At 38.5% G+C, this 23,275-nt stretch overlaps 1 protein-coding gene across 2 annotated transcripts in view; it reads right to left on the bottom strand.

The window, feature by feature from the left end:
• The window catches only part of LOC126360933 (RNA helicase aquarius), a 320,041-nt gene that overhangs the window by 254,750 nt on the left and 42,016 nt on the right, over nt 1-23,275 (bottom strand). For both annotated transcript variants that reach the window (XM_050007751.1, XM_050007752.1), the window contains one exon: nt 6,065-6,233. In XM_050007751.1, the coding sequence (XP_049863708.1) occupies nt 6,065-6,233 (169 nt within the window). The remainder of the gene's footprint in view (nt 1-6,064; nt 6,234-23,275) is intronic.

Below are 23,275 nucleotides of genomic sequence, written 5' to 3'. Positions count from 1 at the left end.
ATGTACAAAAGGCAAACATAACGGCTCTGAAACACCAGGAACAGTCGAATAAATGCAGGGCAAAACTACCACAGTATCGTATAAATCAGTGGATACTTGTCACTAATCACTATACAACAAAAGGAAAGACAAAGGAGTTCTTAACTAAATATCACGGACCATAGCAGGTCACGGAGATGACATCACCATTTAATGAACTATAACATCTATTGTCCACTTCAGTCGGGTGTAACCATTTAAGGGTATGGTGGACATGGTACTACAGTTAGCTGTGACCAATTCGGTACACATATGTGCAGTTTGCAGAAAGAAGGAACCTCTAGCAACTGGACAGCACAAAGCACAAGACATTCCTTATGCTTTGTGGTCAGTTAGTTCTACTGTTAGATTCATTGCAATGTTATGTTCATGTTAGGTTTATTCTTGATATATGTGTTATGGGTGTGTCACTACTACACATATTTCTTCTTTACTACTATAGGGTTATTGTCATGTTTGTGTTTTTGTTGTTTCTGTTTCTATTTGTCAGTTACTCATTTCACAAGAAGGCAGGAGATGATGGACAGTTCCTTTCCTCAGATGGCAACTTCATGAAGACATACATCATCAGGAGTGGAACAGAAAGCTTAACTGTCGTTCAACCATTGGATTGGACTCAGGCATGTCATTCTTTTGCTTACGTACCATCAGTGGAGATTAAAAGTAGAGAGTTGGGAAATACTGAATGAAATTCAGAGACTGGAAGTTCCCCCCCCCCCCTCAAACAAACACACACACACACACACACACACACACACACACACACACACACACACTTATAGTTGGTGGTGACTACAATCTACCCTCAATATGGCAAAAATACAGGCTTACAGTCAATGGTAGGCATAAAATGTCATCTGGAATCATTCTGAATGCATTCTCAAGAAATTATTTTCAGCAACTAGTTCAGGAGAGCACTTAAATGTAAATGGTTGTAAAAACATACCTGACCTAGCAACAAATAATCCTGTGCAAAGAGAGAGAGTCATGAGAAATACAGGGATTAATGACCACAAAGTGGTGGTTGTGAGACGAAATACTGTAACATCCAAACCCACTAAAAATAAACACAAAATACATATATTTAAAAAAGCAGATAAAAATTCTGCTTGATACTTTCCTAAGAGACAGTCTCCATTCCTTCGAATCTGACTACATGAGCTTAGGCCAGAAGTGGTTTACATTCAAAGAAATAGCATTGGCAGCATTTGAGACATGTATACCAAGTAAATTACTAAGAGATGGTACTGATACCCCATAGTACACTAAACAGGTCAAAACACTTGCAGAAGCAACGAAAAAAGCATGCAAAATTTAACAGAATACAAAACCCCCCAAGATTGGCAAAGTTTTGCAGAAGCTCAAAATTTAGTGCAAACTTCAATGTGAGATGCTGCTTTTAACAGTTCCACAATGACTTCCGTTTTGAAATCACGCAGGAAGTCCAAAGAGATTCAGCTTGTGTGTAAAGAACCCCTGCAACACAAGCAACAACTTCACTGTGCCGTAACAATGGTGAAGTTACTGATGACAATGCCACTAAAGCAGGGTTACTAAATACGGTTTTCCGAATTTTCTTCACCAAAGACAAGAAAATAAATAGTCCAGAAATTGAATCAAGATCTACTGCCAACATGAGTAACTTATAAGCAGATATCCTCAGTGTAGCAAAGCAGCTTAAATAATTTAATAAAAGCAAGGCCTCTGGTCAAGACTGGACTCAAGTTCCTTTCAGAGTATGCTGATACAGTAGCTCCATATTTACCAATCATATACAATTGCTCACCTGTTGAAAGATCTGTACTGACAGACTGGAAAGTTGCACTAATGTCAATTTGCAGTGGGATTTTGGACCATACACTGTGTTCAATCATTATGAGTTATCTCGAGGAAAACGATTTACTGACAAACAGCCAACACAGATTTAGAAAACATCATTCTTGTGAAATACAACTAACATTTTATTCTCATGAAGTGATGAGTGCTACTGACCTGGGATGTCAAATTGATTCCATATTTTTAGATTTCCAGAAAGCTTTTGATACCAATCTCACAAGTGACTTTTAATCAAACTGCTTGCCTAAGGAGTATCATCTCAGCTGCTTGACTGGAATCACAATTTCCTGTCAGAAAGCTCATAGTGTGTAGTAACTGATGGAAAGTCATCCACTAAAACAGAAGTAATTGCTGGTGTTCCCCAAAGAAGTGTTACAGGCCCCCAGCTGTTCCTGATCTACATATATGATTTAGTAGACAATGTAAGTACCCCTCTTATATGGTTTGCATATGATGCTGTCATTTACCATCTTATAAAATCATCAGATGATCAAAACAAATTGCAGTACGATTTAGACAAGATTTCTGTATAGTGTAAAAAGTGGCAACTGACTCTAAATTATGAAGAAATATGAAGTCATCTACATGGGCACTAAAAGGAATCCGCTTAATTTCGGTTACATGATAAATCACTCAAATCTAAAGGGTGTAAATTCAATTAAATACTCCCGTATTACAGTTATGAATAATTTCAATCGCTTTATTGGCAGAACACAGAAAATGCACCAGGGCTACTAAAGAGACTACTTAAACTGCACTTGTCCACCCTCTTCTAAAGTACTGTTGTGCAGTGTGGGATCCACATTAGATAGGATTGACGAAGGACATGGAAAAGGTTTAAAGAAGAGCAGATCATTCCATACTATCACAAAACAGGGGAAAGTGTGCCATGGAAATGACACATAAATTGTGGTGGCAATCATTAAAACAAAGGCATTTTGTGTTACAGCATGATCTTCTCATGAAATTTCGATCACCAACTTTCTCCTCAGAGTGTGAAAGTATGTTGTTCATTTCCTACCTACATAGGAAGAGACAGTCTCATAATAAGATCAGAGAAAGCAGAGCTCACACAGAAAGATTTAAGTGAAACAGTACAGAAATAGCTTGAAGGTGATTCAATGAACCCTCTACCAGGCACTTCATTCTGAACTACAGAGTAATTACGCAGATATACATGTAGCTTTCAGCCAAATGTTGTGGCACATTTCTATTATGTATCTGCATGTTTTATTTCTGAAATGAACTCAAACGGCCACAATCTACACCAGTGTCCAGTCATGTGATTAGCCGCCACAGACCAAGAGAGTAGTTGATGACAGTAAAACCTCTGTATTCTGTAGTGCAAGCATTAGATTAAGGATTACATTGAGGTGACGAAGATCAAGAGGTAGCGATATGCACATAAACAGATGGCAGTAGTATTGTGTCCACAAGGTATAAAAGGACAGTGCACAGGCAGAGCTGTCATTTATATTCATGTGAGTCATGTGAAAAGGTTTCCAACCTGATTATGACCACACAACAGAAATAAAAGACTTCCAACATTGAGTGGTAGTTGGAGCCAGAGGCTTGTGACATTCAGTTTTCGAAATTGTTAGGGAATTCAATATTCTACAAACCATAATGTCAGTAGCATGCTAAAAATACCAAATTTCTGGCATTACACCTCACCATGGACAACACAGTGGACAACAGCCTTCACTAATGACTGAGAGCAGTGATGTTTGCATAATTGTCAGTGCTGACACACAGGGAACACTGTGTTAAATAACAAGCAACAACGGGTGAAATAACCGCAGTAATCAATGTGGGATGTACCACAAACATATCTGTTAGGACAGTGAGGCAAAATTTGGCATTAAAGGGCTATGGCAGCACATGACTGACTGGTAAAAGCATGACATTACCTGCAGCACCTCTCCTGGGCCCATGACAATTTTGGTTGGACCCTAGATGATTGTAAAACCATGGCCTGCTCAGTTGAGTCCTAGTTTTAGTTGGTAAGAGCTGAAGACAGGCTTATAGTGTCGCACAGACCCCACGAAGCCATGGACCTAAGTTGTTGATAAGGCACAGTGCAAGCTGGTGCTTGCTCAATAATAATGTGGGCTGTGTTTACATGAAATGTAAAGGGTCCTCTGGTCCAAAATAACCAATAATAATATAATAATGTCGTGTGACAAGGGCCTCCCGTTGGGTAGATCGTTCGCCGGGGCAAGTCTTTCGATTTGATGCCAGTTCTGCGACTTTGGGGATGAAATAATGATGATGAGGACAACACAATACCCAGACCCTGAGCGGAGAAAATCTCCCACCCAGCCGGGAATCAAACCCAGGCCCTTGGGATTGACATTCTGTCGCGCTGAACACTCAGCTACCGGGGACGGACACCAATCATTTACTGGAAGTGGTTATGTTCAGCTGCTTGGAGACCATTTGCAGTCAATCATGGTCTTCATGTTCCCAAGCAACGATGGAATTTTTATGGACGACAATGCACAATGTCACTGGGCCACAATTGTTCACTATTTGTTTGAAGAACAATAGACAATGCGAATGAATGATCTGGACACTCAGATCGCCCAACTTGAATCCCCTAGAAAACTTGTAGAACACAGCCAAGAGGTCAGTTTGTGCACAAAATCCTGCACTGGCAACACTTTTGCAACTATAGACAGCTGTACGAGTAGCATGGCACAATATTTCTACAGAGGACTTCCAACAACTTGTCGAGTACATGCCACATTGGGCTGCTGCATTATGCAAGGCAAAAGAAGGCTCAACAAGATACTGGGAGGTATCCCGTGACTTTTGTCACCTTGGTGTATAATTTAATAAAGTTCTGGATAATGCACTTCGAAAGTAAGCTCAAGTTACTAGTGGAAAGGGAGAAATCCACATGGGAAAACTCTTGGTTGCTGCTGGGTGTTGCCATCAACAAGACACGGAGCTTTTTTTGATTAAGAGCAATTTTAATTAAAGACTCAATTTGGAAGATTCAGGATGAATCTCTCAAAAGAAGGGACACATGTTGCACCTCGAAAAAGTTTGGCACACAAATTGTGAATTTTTAAAAGTATTACTACTATGCGCTGTCCAGTAGTAGAGGCCAGCCTGGACAATATGCTAATCGAGCAAGTCATTGGATGGTATCATCAACATTACAACAAAAATCTTTGGAAAAGCAGGAGTTTGTGACACTAGTCACCAAAAGAGCACATGGAACAGCTAGCACAGGGTGCCCAAGAGTGAGGTAACATTTGAGCACTTGTATGCTACCAAGAAACTCACACGTCACAAATTTAGCTGGGCCTAGCATCCCTTGTTCAGGGCAGAGCGAGCTAGAAAAAGGTTACAGGACAAGTATGATGAAGCAAACTTACCAATATGAGGTAACATTTTGTAACTCGGGCACTTGTGTGCTACCAAGAAACTCACACGTCACAAATTTAGCCGAGCCCAGCAACACTTGTTCAGGGCAGAGTGAGCTAGGAAAAGATTACACGACAAGTACAATGAAGCGAACTTACTCGTTCCCCTTCATGTCGTGTGCAACCGATTATCTGATGGAGTTCCAGTACAAGGCACCCCACATTTACAGTGTGACGGCTGCAGAACTTGAACAAAGTTTCGCCAATACAGGGAGCTGGGGTCTAGGCAGCCCCCACCCTCCTAGCAACTTCAGCTGATGGGTTGCGAGCTGTCTATGATCCAGCTAGGTGACGCAAGCATTCACTGCCTCTTAACCACACAGATGTCTTCAGACACCATCCTGGTCAACCCTAGGAGGTGACTATGACACTGATAGTCAGCATTAGGACATCTAGCATTGGCTAAGGCACATGGGGACAATGTGGCATGTGTAGGTGTGCTCGGACAGAGTGACTGGGCAGCCCTCACTTGTCTTCACAGCTGGCAGCCAATGGGATGCTCTAATAAACATCTGTCAATGAATCACTGTCTACTGCACATTCCTGTGTAAACCTGTCCACTCTTTCACTATTTCTCTCACCCATCCTGACGCATAGCAAGCCAGAATAGGCCGGGTCTTTATAGTGTGAATGAAAACAACTTATTATCCAGGTTGAATATGCTTGAGCAGAGAGGGATGGAGGAATTTCAGGGGGGGGGGGGGGGGGGAGATTTGTAAAAATTATTAATGAATATTGCATTTTGTAAGCTTTACCTTCTTCAGGAATTGTTTCAAGCAGTTTTATGAAGTGAACCATGAGTCTCTTCAGAAAACGCCGTTCCCAGTCTTGTCTTGGTTTCAGATTTCCTGCATCTTTACGCTGTATGAGCTTCCAGAACTTACGCCATTTGGGTTCTGCTTTAAGTTCTTGTTCTCGGCGACCCTGCAAAACAATTGCAATATTACAAAATTAAACATAAATAATTCTCAAATACACCTGCAGTATTACAATATTTTGAGTGTCCCAAGTAACAACCTTTCATTTTATTACATTCCTTTTACATATTGACAATTGTTTCGAACTAGTATAGATCCCCAACTATTTGACATGAGGGAATAGAAAATACTACACATTTTGTATCCATAAAGCTAAACACAAAAATATTTTTTACTGTGTATATCACCTAGATAAATTACTTACCTGTAATAACATGAATTATTCATCTCCTAAATGCAAGAGTTTCTGAAGCAAATCAACAATACTGATGCACTGTACAGTGTGTCAGCATCGTCATAAAACTCTACTGTACTGGCTAAAACTGATTTTTTTTTTAAAGCTGTGATCAGATTTCTACACACTAACTTTCTTGCAACCCCACCAGATATACTGATGGAAGACATAGAACAATCAACAAGTGTCATTATGTCTAACACACCAGTCATGGCAGAAGCATGGACACACTTCACAGAGGGATTATGTCTCACACAGGTGACTGAGGAGCAGCCAGGCAAACCATTTATCACTCAGTTACAGAATGTCCCAACAGGGCCCATCATGATACTTACAATGATTTCCTGATGGCTACGCACAACATATTTGATTATATTAAACATTTTGATGTCTCTGTGTGAATTGCATGTGATATAGTATTTAATAATGTGCTTAAAAACCACATGTTAAATAAATTGTGTGTAAGTCCTGCAAATGACCTGCAAACAAGGAAACTATATCAATCACAGGACACCTACTAGCAGAGCGATTTAAGCCCAAGTAGCCGCAACCTCAACCTCAGACCCCCCCCCTTTCTCTGAGAGTCAGCCAGTGCCAGCTTCTGATGTGAAAAGAAACTATCCTAGATAATGATGCTAATGATGCTATATTTATGAACTCTGACACATGAAGAAGTGAACTGCTCCTACTGTTATGCAAGTCACCCATTTTAAAGTACACTTTGGCACCTATGAACTCTTAAGTGTCTTATACATCTTAGAGGTCTAATTACTGTGGTGGTTTCCACTATCATCTATCAATGTTGACACACCTGTGTTACACAGTGGCAACTTGCCTGTATTCAGTTTAATCTGAGTGCACAGTAAATTAGTTGTTCAATTTCTTTTAATGATTTTGTGGCTCAGGACTATTATTTTATTTTATTGTGAACTTATTGACTTTTGTTTCATGTTGCACCATACTTATGAAAGTGAGTTGTGCTTGGGTAGCTCAGGTGGTAGAGCACTTGCCCGCGAAAGGCAAAGATCCCGAGTTCGAGTCTCAGTCTGGCACACAGTTTTTAATCTGCCAGGAAGTTTCAAATAAGTAACTGTTTCCATAAAAGAGCAAATCAAAAAACATTTTATAAAGGTTGGATTTTTGATCACATACTGAAATGAATGGGCAGACTGGACTAGGCAAAGATGGCATTCCTCAATAAAAGAAATCTGTTACTTTCAAATATAGGCCTTAATTTTAGGAAGAGTTTTCAGAGAATTTTTGTCTGGAGTACAGCATTTTATGGAAGTGAATCATGGGCTGTGGGAAAAGAAGAGAACTGAAGTTTTTGATGTGTGAAGCTGTAGAATGATACATTTATAGCAAACAAATGGAAAAGTTCTCCACCAGAAACAGTAAGTGGAGGAACATATGGAACACATTTAACAAAAGGGACAGAATGATTGGACTTGTATTGACTTTTGAATTGCTTCCATGGTACTAGTGGGACAATAGAGGATACAAATTGTAAGGGACGAGAGAAATTAGAATATATACAGCAAATAACACAGGAGGTAGGATGTAAGTGCAGTTCTGAGACAATGAGATCAGCAAAATAGAAGAAATAGTGTCAAGTTGCATCAGGCCACTCAGAAGACTTAAGATCCCCCCCCACAAAAAAGTTCATTTTAAGATGTCAGGCACAGATGAACAGTAAACAGGTTTGGAATTTTGTTTCTTGCATGTAAATAATGCCAGAGTCACTTTTTGGTGTCGAAACCAGTTTGAAAGGATGACTCTAAGAAAAATTCAAACATAAAAAACATTTTTTCTCATTTCAAAACTGGCAACATGACAACTGTTGACAAACTTTTTCTTGATGTCAAGCACCACCTAAACAGTTTATCATACTGTAAATGATGAGGTCATTAGAGATGAATCACAAAGTTGGTTTGAGGGAAAGATGAGAAACGAAAACAGCAATGTCCTTTTTCTGTAGGAACTATCCCAGCAGTTATCTTAAGTGACTTGGGGAAACCAGAGATAATCTAAATCTGCAAGGCAAGATGGCATTATGGACTACCGTCCTCCTGAATTTGAATCCGGTTTGCTAACCGCTGCATCATCATACCTGTTACCTGCCCAAACAGACAAAAATATTGAGAAAATTTAGGATACAGGGCTTTAAGACTGATGATGGACCGCTGAAAATAGGTGAAGTTGACTGTTTTGTCAGGGACTCAGTTCAATAAATTTTAACAGAAGAACTGGGAAATAGAATGGTCAGTGCCACATCTGTGGATGTGGTTCTGAATAGTCAACAAAGAGCACTAAGTAGAAGTTGCTCCAGACTGGCCCAAATCCCCCCCCCCCTCCCCTCCCCTAGCCACGAGTTGTTACTAGTGACAAAGGAGGGGGTTGCCATTCCTTTCCCAAAACTAATATAACAATCAAGTCAACGAAAGCAATGAAGCTAATCAATATGACATTAATTTTTTTTTCCTTTTTTTGTGAGATGATGACTACTGCCTAAGGTATTTATTCCATTAGGAAAGCCCATTAATCAATTTTTCTACTTGGAAGTTCTGATAAGATTGGAGAACAGTGAGTGCAACACAACATTTTGTGGCACACGATGCATGTTCCCAAGAAGCATCACAGTATGCCAGTTTTTAAGCCATAATGGTGTGGTTGCTTTGCCTCACATACTTTAATCATTTGACCTAATTCCATGTGATTTCTTCTTCTTTCACACATTATGAAGGGCATGAAAGGACTCTGACTTGACTATGAAGTTTTTAAGAAACAAAAGCAAGACAGAAGCTGTCAGCAATCAATCAAAAAGAGTTTCAAAAATCCAGAATGAGATTGTCACTCTGCAGCGGAGTGTGCGCTGATATGAAACTTCCTGGCAGATTAAAACTGTGTGCCTGACAGAGACTCGAACTCGGGACCTTTGCCTTTCGCGGGCAAGTGCTCTACCATCTGAGCTACCGAAGCACGACTCACGCCCGGTACTCACAGCTATACTTCTGCCAGTATCTCGTCTCCTACTTTCCAAACTTTACAGAAGCTCTCCTGTGAAAGGTCCCGAGTTCGAGTCTCGGTCGGGCACACAGTTTTAATCTGCCAGGAGGTTTCATATCAGCGCACACTCCGCTGCAGAGTGGAAATCTCATTCTGGAAACATCCCCCAGGCTGTGGCTAAACCAGGTCTCCACAATATCCTTTCTTTCAGGAGTGCTAGTTCTGCAAGGTTCACAGGAGAGCTTCTGTAAAGTTTGGAAGGTAGGAGACGAGATACTGGCAGAAGTAAAGCTGTGAGTACCGGGTGTGAGTCGTGCTTTGGTAGCTCAGATGGTAGAGCACTTGCACGTGAAAGGCAAAGGTCCTGAGTTCGAGTCTTGGTTGGGCACACAGTTTTAATCTGCCAGGAAGTTTCAAGTGTCAAAAATGTTCCACCTATTGAATGGGCTATATATTGAGCACAGTGGAGAATAATTTGAAGGCTATAGGTCATTTTGTAAAAAATAATAATAAATTAATTTTAAAAAGGCAGTTTTTTTACATTTTAACTCCTTATTTGAGGCAGTATTTCTCATAATAAGAGTGTATTTTATGAAGAGAATGTTAGCTTAATGTCATGATAAAATAAAATTTATTTTACACCAATTTGTATTCTAATCCATTAATCAGGCAAAAGGGTTAGAGAATTTAAAAAGGAACTTGGATATGTTACAGTTAGATGCAGTGGGAATTACTGAAGTCGTTGTCATTGTTACTGCAGTCTTCAGTCTAAAGAGTAGTTTGATGTAACTCTCCATGCAAGCCTATCTTATGCAAGCCTCTTCTTCATATCCATGTAACTACTGCAACCTACATCCATTTGAACCTGATTATTGTTTTTCAACCTTTGGTTTCCCTCCTTAAGTTTCACACACACATTTTCTACAGTAAATTTTATTGGAAGAAGTGTGAATGGAAAATTCCTTGATGCCTCAGGATGTGTCCGATCAATCAATCCATCCTTTATTCCAGTTGTGTCATAAATTTCTTTTTTCCCCAGTTTGATTCAATACTCCCTCATTTGTTTTTTGATCTACCCATCTATGGAATTCTTCTGAAGAATGTCATTTCATTTCCTTCCATCCTTATCATATGTGAAATACCTATTTTCCACATTTCACTTCCATTCAAGGCTAAACTTCCAAATAAATTACCTTCAGAAGAGGCTTCCTAACACTAAAATTTAAAATATATGTTACCAAATTCCACTTTATTGGAAATGTTTTTCTTGCTTTTGACAGTACGCATTTTATACCTTTCTTACTTCAACCATTACCAGTTATTTTGCTGCCATATAAAAAAAAAACTCGTGTACTACTTTAAGTGTCTCCTTTCCTAACACAATTCCTTCAGAATCGCCTGATTTACTTTGACTACATTCCATCATCCTTGTTTTAATTTTACTGATGTTCAACTTATGATCTCTTTTCAAACTGCTATCCATTTCAATCAATTGCTCTCCCATGTTCTAGTCATTTCTGACACCATTAGTGTGTCATCAGCAAACAGCAATTTTTAGTTCTTCTCCCTGAGCTTTTAATTACTTCCCCAAATTCCTCTTCAGTTTTCTTCACAGCTGTCTGCCTCTGTAGATGAGTGGTCAGTGTGACTAACTGCCATGCAGAGGACCCAGGTACCCGTAACCTGACAAGGATTTTTCATTGGTAGTACAACTGGGACAGAGAGTGTACTAAAACTCATAATACCAACTGAGGAGCTGTTTGACCAACTACTAACAACAACCGCTGGGAGAGTGCTGGGCTGACCCCATGCCCCTCCATATTGCATCCATTGACTCCATTGGCTAAGGATGAGATAGTGGCTAGTCAATATCGATGAGTCCACCTGGGCCGGTGAACAGAGTGTACATTTCTTTACAGCATTTACTATGTACAGATTGAACAGCATTCCTTTTCAATTGTGATTTTTGGTGCTTGTATGTTATCCCCACTGCCTTCAAAATTTCCAGGAGTGTAGCCCAGTCTGCATTGTCAAAAACTTTCTCTAAATATACAAATGTTGTGAACAAAAGTTTGTCTTCTTCAATCAAACTTCTAGGATAAGCCATATGGTCAGTATTCCATCATGTGTTCCTACAATTCTCCAGAACACAAACTGAACTTTTCTGAGATCAGCCTCTGCCAGTTTTTGCTTTCTTCTGTATATAATGCAGGATTCATTGTCCACCAAGCTGTCATATAAAAGGCCGATGTTAGCAAAGATACCTCAAACCTAGACCCACATAAAACTTTACGAAGGTTTTTCACTCAATATAACTTCAACAAGCTAAATGCCCTCCTTAGTAAAGAAAAGTGGACACAGATGTACAAGACCAATGATGTCAACTTGAAATTCAACATATTTCTTGACAAAATGATCCACCACTTTTAAGAGGCCTTTCCATAAAAACCAGTAAGAATAAATAATAATAATAATAACAATAAAAAAACCTGTGGAGGCCCGGGAAAAGAATAGGCCTCCGGTATGTTCTGCCTGTCGTGAAAGGCGATGAAAAGAAAAAACCACTAATAGGGCTATCCCCCCTTTTAGTGTGATTAGTTGGTTAGGACAGAACTAATGAATCCTCGGACAAGCGCTGTCATGGTCAGCGGCGGCACTTGAACCCTATGCCCGTCCACAATGGTAATGACACTGCTAGCCACACGGAAAATGATTTAAATCCAAATAGAGGTGTTTTGCAGGATACGCTTCCTGCAACCACTCTAGAAGGAAAACAAAGACAGAGGATGAGATGGTCAGATGAAGTTAACAGGCACCTCATGTTCTGTTATTACCAAGCAAAAAACTTAGGATCCAACACAACATGATACAGATCACAAGTATTCACAACATTTATTACCAGATACCCAGAAGTAAAATTTTCAACAGAACAACGACTAGCTGATCAGATCCGTGTAATAATAAAAAATAACAGGATATCCCAGTCAGAATTAGAAAACATCAAACAACAAGTACAACAAGTACTGGAACAAAATAATGTGCAATCAGAAGAAGAAGAAGAAAATACAGTAATGGACTCAAACATCCCAGAGCAAACAAACAAAGAACAACACGCATCAATTAAACAATCAGAGGAAAACGAAATCTTAAGACAGCCACCAGAACAAGCACAAATAGAACACAAAGTGACACACATGTTATATATAGAAGAAAAATTTCAGCTGACATATATAGAATACAAAGACACAAATACAGACATTAGACCATTCTTGCATAGACCACCAAATAACCCACAAGTCGAAACAACAATAACAACTACCAACACAATCATACACAACAAAATAAATGCAAATACAACTACTAGTTTATATAGGAGCACTCACTACACTAAATATACACACTAGGCAGGGATCAGAACCAACCTACACACAGAAGAAACCCACAAAACCAGCATGGCAACACAGGCTACAGATCAGAATAGAAAAACTGAGAAAAGACATCGGACAGCTAACACAATTTATAAGAAATGAAATATCAGACAAAAAACAAAAAAGGTTAGGTAAAATCTAACAACAAGAAGCAATAGAGCAATTAGATGAAAAGAAGCAGAAATTACAAGCATTGGCCAAACGACTTAGAAGATACAAAAAATGTGAAAATAGAAGGAAACAAAACCAGACATTCAACACAAACCAAAAGAAATTTTACCAGACAATACATAACACGCACATTAAAATAGACAATCCACCAAAAATAAAAGACATAGAACACTTCTGGAGCAACATATGGTCAAACCCGATACAACATAACAGACATTTACGGTGGATACAAGCAGAAACAGACACATACAAGATGGTACCACAAGTGCCTGAAGTGATAATTTTGCAACATGAAGTCACCCAAGCAATTAATTCTACGCACAATTGGAAAGTCCCTGGAAAAGATAAAATAGCAAATTTCTGGCTAAAGAAGTTCACCTCAACACATTCACATCTAACTAAATTGTTTAACAGTTACATTGCATATCCATACACAGTCCCTGATACACTTACACAAGGAATAATTTATCTGAAACCTAAAGATCAAGCAGACACTGCAAACCCAGCAAAATATCACCCCATAACATGCCTGTCAACACTATACAAAATATTAACTTCAGTCATTACACAGAAATTAAAGACACATACAACACAGAACAAAATTATAAATGAAGAACAAAAAGGCTGTTGCAAAGGAGCACGAGGATGTAAAGAGCAACTGATAATAGATACAGACATGATATATCAAGCTAAAACCAAACAAAGGTCGCTACACTATGCATACAATGATTACCAAAAAGCTTTTGATAGTGTACCCCACTCATGGTTACTACAGATATTGGAAATATACAAAGTAGATCCTAAATTGATACAGTTCCTAAACATAATAATGAAAAATTGGAAAACCACACTTAATATCCAAACAAATTCAAATAATATTACATTACAGCCAATACAGATTAAGCGTGAAATATACCAAGGAGACTCATTAAGTCCTTTCTGGTTCTGCCTTGCTCTGAACCCACTATCCAACATGCTAAATAATACAAATTATGGATAGAATATTACTGGAACATACCCACACAAAATCACACATTTGCTATACATGGATGATCTAAAACTACTGGCAGCAACAAATCAACAACTCAACCAATTACTAAAGATAACAGAAGTATTCAGGATTTATATAAATATGGCTTTTTGGTACAGACAAATGTAAGAAAAGTAGCATTGTCAAGGGAAAATACATTAACAAGAAGATTACGTATTAGATAACCACAGCGACTGCATAGAAGCAATGGATAAACAGATGCCTATAAATATCTAGGATACAGACAAAAAATAGGAATGGATAATACAATTATTAAAGAAGAACTAAAAGAAAAATGTAGACAAAGACTAACAAAAATGCTAAAAACAGAATTGACAGCAAGAAACAAGACAAAAGCTGTAAATACTTATGCTATACCAATAATGATCTACTCATTTGGAGTAGTGAAATGGAGTAACACAGACCTAGAAGCACTCAGTACACTTACACGATCACAATGCCACAAATACAGAATACATCACATACATTAAGCAACAGAAAGATTCACATTAAGCAGAAGGGAAGGAGGAAAGGGATTTATTGACATAAAAAACCTACATTATGGACAGGTAGACAATTTAAGAAAATTCTTTATAGAACGAGCAGAAACTAGCAAAATACACAAAGCAATCACTCATATAAATACATCGGCTACACCACTGCAATTTCATAACCACTTCTACAACCCTTTAGATCACATAACATCAATAGATACGAAGAAAGTAAATTGGAAAAAGAAAACACTACATGGCAAGCATCCGTATCATCTAACACAGCCACACATTGATCAAGACACATCCAACACATGGCTAAGAAAAGGCAATATATACAGTGAGACGGAAGGATTCATGATTGCAATACAGGATCACTAACAATAAACACCAGATATTACAGCAAGCATATTATTAAAGATCCCAATACCACAACAGATAAATGCAGACTTTGCAAACGACAAATAGAAACAGTAGATCACATCACAAGCGGATGTACAGTACTAGCAAATACAGAATACCCCAGAAGACACAACAATGTAGCAAAAATAATACATCAACAGCTTGCCACACAACATAAACTAATAAAACAACATGTTCCCGCATACAAGTATGCGCCACAAAATGTACTGGAGAATGATGAATACAAATTATACTGGAACAGAACCATTATAACACCACATAACAAACCTGACATCATAGTCACTAATAAAAAGAAGAAAATAAGACAACTAATCGTAATATCCATACACAATACAACAAATATACACAAGATAACAAGAGAAAAAATTGAAAGATGCATCCAACTGGCTGCGGAAGTCAAGGACATGTGGCATCAGGATAAAGTTGACATTATACCAATTATACTATCAACTATATGACTCACACCACACAATATCCACCAGTACATCAATGCAATACAGCTACATCCAAACGTATATATACAACTACAGAAATCTGTAATTATTGATACATGTTCAACTACCCGAAAGTTCCTAAATGCAATGTAACATATACCGCACAGTTAAAAAAAAGTCACACTTGACCAAGGTCCGCGTCACTTTCTATTTTTAACCAGACATAACGTCTGAGAAAGGAAAGATGATGATGATGATGATGATGATGATGATGATGATGATGATGATAATAATAATAATAATAATAATAATAATAATAAGAGAAACAAGACTTGGATTACACCAGCTATAAAAATCTCTTGCAAACATAAAAGAATACTCCACATGTTATGTAAACAAAGTATTGACTCCCCCAACTAACAGAATACTATAAAAACTACAAATGTAGTGAAGAGCGATAGGACAAGCAAAAAGGATGTAAAATGATGAGTACACTGTCAAATCCAGCAACAAAGTAAACGCAATGTGGAATATCATAAAAAGGGAAATAGAGGAAATGAAAGCTACACAGACGAACATAGAAATCAAACAAAACAATGAATCTGTATCTAATCCTGTAGTTGTGGTGAACTCTTTCAACAATTTCTTCATGAGCATAGTTGAAAAATTGGTCAAAAATAATCCAACACAAACTACCAACCAGCAAACCAAAAAGTCACACATGTGCAGAGTCAATTTCCATTGCCAAAGTCACTGAAAATTATGTCGCAAAAGCCCCCAGAGTGTTAAAAAATTCATATTCAGCTGGAATTGATGGTATCCCAGCAGCTGCAATCAAAAATTGTGTACACACAATTGCCAAACCATTAACTCACCTCTGTGACTATTCTTTCCAGGCAGATATTTTCCCTGAAGCTCTGAAACTTTCTAAAGTAATTCCTATCTTCAAAAAAGGTGATAATAAAGATATGAATAACTACAGGCCTATCTCAATCTCATCCTGCTTTTCTTGAGTTTTTGAAAAAATAATGTACAAAAAACTGATGGACTTCATTGGGAAAAAAAAAGATTTACTAAGTTTAGTCAACATGGGTTCAGAAGCAACAAATCTACTGAAACTGCAGTATATGATTGCATAAATCCGCTATTAGATCTGTCATAGGCTTTTGACACTGTTGACTACAAAATATTGCTGGAAAAAATAGAACACTATGGTATCAGAGGAATCGCAAACAATTGGATTGCTACATTCCTAATCAATCAGATGCAGCAGAGAGTCAGCATGAAGTACACTAACAGACGAAACAACTCAATAACAGAAATCCTATCAAGTAGTAAAACTGTAAAGCAAGGTGTACCACAGGGCTCAGTATTGGGACCCCTACTTTTCCTCCTGTATATTAATGACTTGAGCCTGAATGTAGATGAACATAAAACAATAATATTTGCTGATGACACAACTGTACTCCTCACAGGGGAGAATACAGAGGCTGTGCAAAAAGCTGTGAACTTGGCCACTAAACAACTCAGCAACTGGGCTAAAATCAACAGATTAGCTCTCAACACCAAAAAGACAGCTTCCATGAACTTTCACACAACACAAAATGCAAATTCCTCTCAGCCACTTGTCACTGTAAATAACCAGCCAATACATACAGACACTGTTTACAAATTCCTGGGTCTATGGGTTCAAGATAACCTGAAATGGAATACACATATACGAAAGGTAAATGCCAGAATTAGTACTGGCTGTTATGCATTGAATGTACTGAAATCATATGCTAGCCTGTAAACATTAACCGGCGCGTACTATGCTTGCATACAAGCCCACCTAAAATACGGTGTGATATTCTGGGGAAATTCTCCTACTGCCCTGAGCACATACAAAATCCAGAAGAGAGCAATGAGGATTTTATTACTGGGAGCTAACCCAGAGACTCCTGCAAACCCATCTTCAGAAAGTTGGAAATCCTTACACTGCCTTGCCTATACATTCTCGAGACTCTACAATTTTTCAGAAACCACATAGTGCCAACTGACTCCAGAGTTGTAAAAAATAATGAAATACATAAACACAACACCAGGAAAAACTCAAATCTGCATGTTTATGTACAAACATCAACTGTGTAAAAAGGGAGCTTTCCACATGGGCCTCCAACTGTTCAACAATCTTCCCACTAGTATTAAGTCCATTGAAGACAACATAAAATTTAGCAAAGCCCTGAAGTCATATTTGATGTGTCACTGTTTTTACTCTGTTAATTAATACTTAAAACAGTAATCTTGCTATTTGTGCTTAATTGAAAACACTGAGCAATATAATACATTAGGATGCTATATGTTAATGTATGTTAACAATGTTAACTGATATTTTCCGACATCTGTAACACAATGTGTACCATCAGATCACATGGAATAAATAAATAAATAAATAAATATGTCGGTATTTTGCAAATGTGACCTATTAAACTGGTACTTCAGTAGTATTCACACCTGTCAGCACCTGCCTTCTTTGGAATTCAAAGTATTATATTCTTCCTTAAGTCTGAAGGTGTTTTGCCAATCTCATATATCTTGTGTAGGGTGAAATAACCCAAATAAGTCACAGGGAATTCTGTTTACACATAGGTCTTAAGAGTGTTCTGTCAGATTCTTCTCACAGTATCAAAACCTCTTATCCCTTCACCTACTTCATCTTCTCTTCCTGTAATATTGTCTTCAAGGTTTGTTCCCCTTATGTAGACCATCTACATATTCCTTTCACATTTCAACTTTCCCTCCTTTGCTTAGTAATGGCTTGCTCTTGACATTCATAAAGCTGCTTCTCTCTTTTCTAAAGTTCTCTTTAATTTTTCTGCAGGCATACTCTATCCTTCACTTGGTTACTTACAACTGCCCTCTTAGCCACTCCTTCTTAGCTATTTTGCACTTCATATCAACATCATTTTTAAGTGTTTGCATTTATTTTCACTTGCTTCATTCACTGCATTTTAATACTTTCTCCTTTCATCAGGTAAATTCAATATCTTCTGTGATAACCAAGTATTTTTTCTAGTTTTTTTTGTGTGGGGTGGGGGGGATGGGAGTCCTCTGTTGCCTTCCCTATTTCCTCTCGCAAAGCTACTGATTCACTTACACTGTATTCCTTTCCTCTGTTTCAGTCAATTGCTACCTAATACTTCCTTTGAAACTTTCAACAACCTCCACCTCTTTCAACTTATCCTGGTGCCAAATTCTTAATTTCCTCGATTTTGTCAATTTTAATCAACAGCTCAGAACCAGTAAATTATGGTCACAGTCGACATCTAACCCTGGAAATGTCTTACAGTTTAAAATCTGGGTTTGAAATGTCTATCTTGCTATTGTATAATCAAATCTGATACCTTCCAGTGTCTCTAGATCTCTTCCACATTTACAACCTCCTTTCATGATTCTTAAACCAAATGTTAGGGCTGGAAACGTCTTAACATTTTAAAATTTAGTTTTGAAATTTCTGTCTTGCCATTATAAAATCAATCTGAAACCGTCCAGTGTTTCCAGGTCACTCCCAGATATACAACTTATTTTGTGATTCTTATACCAGTGATTCAATTATGCCCAGCACAAAATTTTGCCAGCTGACTTCCTCTTTCATCATTTTCCCCAGTCCATGTTCTCCTTTTTTTCCCCCCCTACCACCATATTACAGTCACCCATACCAATTAAATTTTCATCCACTTTAACAATATAAATAATTTACTTTATCTCATCTCATATTTGGAAATTAAGATGAAAATGTAATTGTGGTGAGTGACTGTATTTCAACAGTAGGAAATGAAAGAGAAGTAAAAATTGTAGGAGATATGGACTGGAGAAAAGGAATGAAAGAGGAATTTGCCAAAGTTCTGGCAGGGGGGAGGGGGGCAGATTAACACATTAAAGCCTTCTATACTGTGTGACCTGCATTTCATCTGCCTATGGCTAGGTCATCTCAAGAGAGGAAACCACAGATATTGTACTGGGATTGGCACTGTAAGACTACTGACTTAACCACATACCCACATGTAGGTCTGGTTGGTTTACCGTGACATGATAGTGTGTGTGCGCAGTATGAGGAGTACTATAAAATCTCATTGTTAAGATTGCATAAAACTGGAATTAAAACTCAAGCTTTGGAAGATAATCACCACCTTCTTCATTGGCCATATCATGATAAAGTTTGTATTAGAAAGATTGAGTTTTAATTCCAATTTGATGCCATGTGAATAACTATAAGATTTTATACACGCATATGCCACAGCATGAAACTTCGATGTCACTATGGAGAATAGTTACATATTTTTTTGGTTTCTTGAAATCCATTAATCATAAATAACTACTAGAAACTGATTTCTGTGCATATCAACTTCTGTGTCTCTCCCATGAAACTTGATTAAATGAATTTTGATAAAATGTTACATGAAATTATTTTAGGAGTGAGGACAATGACAGGTGATGTACTGCATATTCCATAAAATTCATTTCATTATACAGGGTTACTCGGATATTACTGTTACAAACTTTTAGGACTTTTAGAGGACAGTCAGTACATAATATTTTGCACAGGAACAGATGTCTGGAAACATAGTTTCTGTTCTACGACAGTTTCAGTTCAGATGTTTACCCACAGACTACTACTTGAAGAACTGAATTAGGTGTGACACAGATCTATTAGTAGCTAACAATTCAAAAGGAAATAATGATGAAACATGTACTTATCATTTATGCACATATGAATGTATGAACACTTATGCATTATATGTTTACATGCATTATGACACAGGCTCGATGTGGTGACCACCAGCACCACCAATGTTACAGAATTATACCTATGAAGCATGTTCCAGTACACACTCTCCACCCTACCTGATGCCTCTTCAATTCCTACTGCAGTGACCAGAACTTGCAGCAGTAGATCTACATCAGTCTCTACAGGAGTCTCATTTAAACTTTGCATACAACACCACAAGAAATAATATGTGTCATCCTATCTACTCTATTGCATACCAGGTCAAGCTACTCCAAGACTTTTTCTCTTTCCCTCAGCAGGTGTGGATGCGTTACACATAATAGAACAGAAATAGAAGTTTCTGGGCATGGATTCCTATTCAATATATTATGTACTCACTTCCCTCTACAAGTCCTAGAGCAGGCTGTTCCAGTTCGTCAGCTCCGTTGTGAGCCGCGGAGTGCTCCCTGCTCCAGGGAGCCGTGTTGCTCGCCATGACCATTCAAGTGGGCCAGCACCTGGCACGGCTGGTTGAGGCAGGCACCAAGGCAAGCGTTTTGATGTGCCAGCTGCGTCTTACAAGATCGACAACCTCATACTCTTAGCTGCTAAGACGTGGTGACATGCTACACCAGGAAATAAGATGTTCAGGAAATAAATAAGAAACAACTGTTTTACAAGAAATTGCATAATAAATTTATTGGGCCTCTGTAGTTTGACTTTTCTTTTCATTACAAGATCGGAAATATCAGGTGTCAAAGTGTTCGCAGTGTTAATGCGGAGGATGACCTTCATTGTTGCACCCTGAAGAAACAATCGTTCCTTACTTTTTACTCTTTTCATTGCTGAGAAAAGCTGCTCACAACAATACGTAGATCCAAACATGGACATGATCTGAGCGGCATTGTTGTGAAGCTTCGGAAATTTTTGCTGTAATGAACGATACCATCGTGACAAATTCAACGTGTTGTAGTACCTCTCTTTCAACAAAGTTGAATTTTGCAAATCAATAATCACCAACTGAGGTGACAATGACAAGTCATTGGGGGAAACTGAAAAAGGAGTGCTGAACACCTTAAGTTCCATTTCCAAACTAGTGAGGTCTCGGAATCGTGTTTCAAACAACGTGATGAGCTGTTTTAACTTTGCTTGGTAATCGCCGAAAGTAGTACCTTCAGGTAGTTTTAAAGAAGCAAGACGATTGAAGAACGTTAAATGTCCATTACTCATCTGCCTCTCAAATAAATATAAGTTTTCCATGAACGCTTTGATCTGGTTGTGCATGTCAATGATTAGCTGCCCTTTGCCTTGCAATGATAGATCTAAATTATTCAGATGCATAGTTATGTCAGCTAGGAACGCCAGGTCTGACATCCATTTTATATCTTTCAGACAATGCATTTCTTCCCCTTTCATTTCAAGAAAAAGGGATATTTCCTCACAAATGGCAAAGAAAACATCAAGAACTTTTCCCCGAATAAGCCAATGAACTGTACTGTGGTTAGGTATATCCCCATACTCCACTTCCATATCTTTCAGGAATCCTTTGAATAGGTGGTGATTCATACCGTGACACCACACAAAATTCACACAATACACGACATCTTTCATTACGCCACCTGGCTCTGCTGTTTCAGCACACAGTGCCTCTTGGTGAATAAAACAATGAATAGGCAAAATGTCTTTCCCGAATTCGTCCCCGAGTTCATTTTTCAAACGAGAAGCAAAACCTTGATGACACCCGATCATTTGTGGTGCACCGTCTGTCACTACACAATGGAGCTTATCCAACGGCAAATTCATATTCTCCACCAATTCACAAACAGCTTCAAAAACGTCATGGCCTGTTGCAGTGTAATCGAGTAGTACCACATCCAAGAGTTCTTCAGTTACTTGCAGCTCCATGTCGACACCACGCACAAAGACTGCAAGCTGAGCACAGTTCAATATCTCGGTGCTTTTGCCAAGGGCTAGCGAAAATGCAACAAAGCTCTCCGCCTTTTTCCTGAGCTGTGTCTTTAAATCCGCTACCATATCCAGGATTCGACGAGACATTGTTTGCTTTGACAGGCAAACCCCTTCAATTGCCTGCACCTCACTTGGAAACAAACTTTCTGCAACTGCTACCATGCACGATTTTACGAGTGGTCCCACCGAAAATGGCTTGCCACTCGTGGCAATGATGTGAGTGACCCTGTAGCTTGTTCTAATTGCAGATTCAGTAGTGTTTTCTCCTCTCTTATTCACCTGAAAATTATAAAAGCATTACAGAACATGAACTATGTTGCATGTTTTGATACCCTCCGTATTATGAAACCGTTTTTAAACTTACATCTCCTGGTATGTCGTTCTTAAGCCTGGCTACCAGTTCTCTGTGTGCAATGCCTTCTACCTGATCATAGTGCACTGTGTGAAGACGTGTATAATGTCGTTGTATATTGTACCTCTTTGAATAATTAAATACTTTATGGCAAACAAGACACGGCGGAAGACCATCCCTCTCAATGAATAGAAAGGTATCCTCCAACAGAGGTACAGGGTTCCTGCAGCAAGTCATAGCTGTCATTGAACACGGATTATTGCATCAGTTGCAGCTGCATGCGGCCAGGGGGCAGTGAGTTCGCTTTCCCCCTCCACGCTGGCTCCAAGCTGCCACAGTGAGCACTCCGGAGCGCTCAGGCTCCCTGGAGCTCACTTGGAACAGCCTGTCCTAGAGGTTTGTAGTGGGAATTTCTGAATCCCCTGTCAATTCTGGTAGCAAATGGCCAAAGACATGAAATGAAACTTAAACTATTAATGTGATTAATTTGTTATATGCCCGATAGAGCAGCAAATTACTGATTACACATTGAAATGGGGTGTACAAGAAGGCAGGAAAGAATGTCAGGATCACTAGGGATAGAACAAAAATTCATAATATACAAAAGAAAACTGATCATAGCCTTTATTTAAAGAAGCCACAGAAAACCAAACTCAGGATGTTTAGACAGGGTTTCTCTCAATACAAGCCCTGTTTGCTAACCA

Source organism: Schistocerca gregaria, chromosome 1 (genome assembly GCF_023897955.1).
Source record: "Schistocerca gregaria isolate iqSchGreg1 chromosome 1, iqSchGreg1.2, whole genome shotgun sequence".
Classification (NCBI taxonomy): domain Eukaryota; kingdom Metazoa; phylum Arthropoda; class Insecta; order Orthoptera; family Acrididae; genus Schistocerca; species Schistocerca gregaria.
The sequence above is the reverse complement of the archived record's forward strand: the minus strand, read 5'-3'. Positions and strand labels throughout refer to the sequence as shown.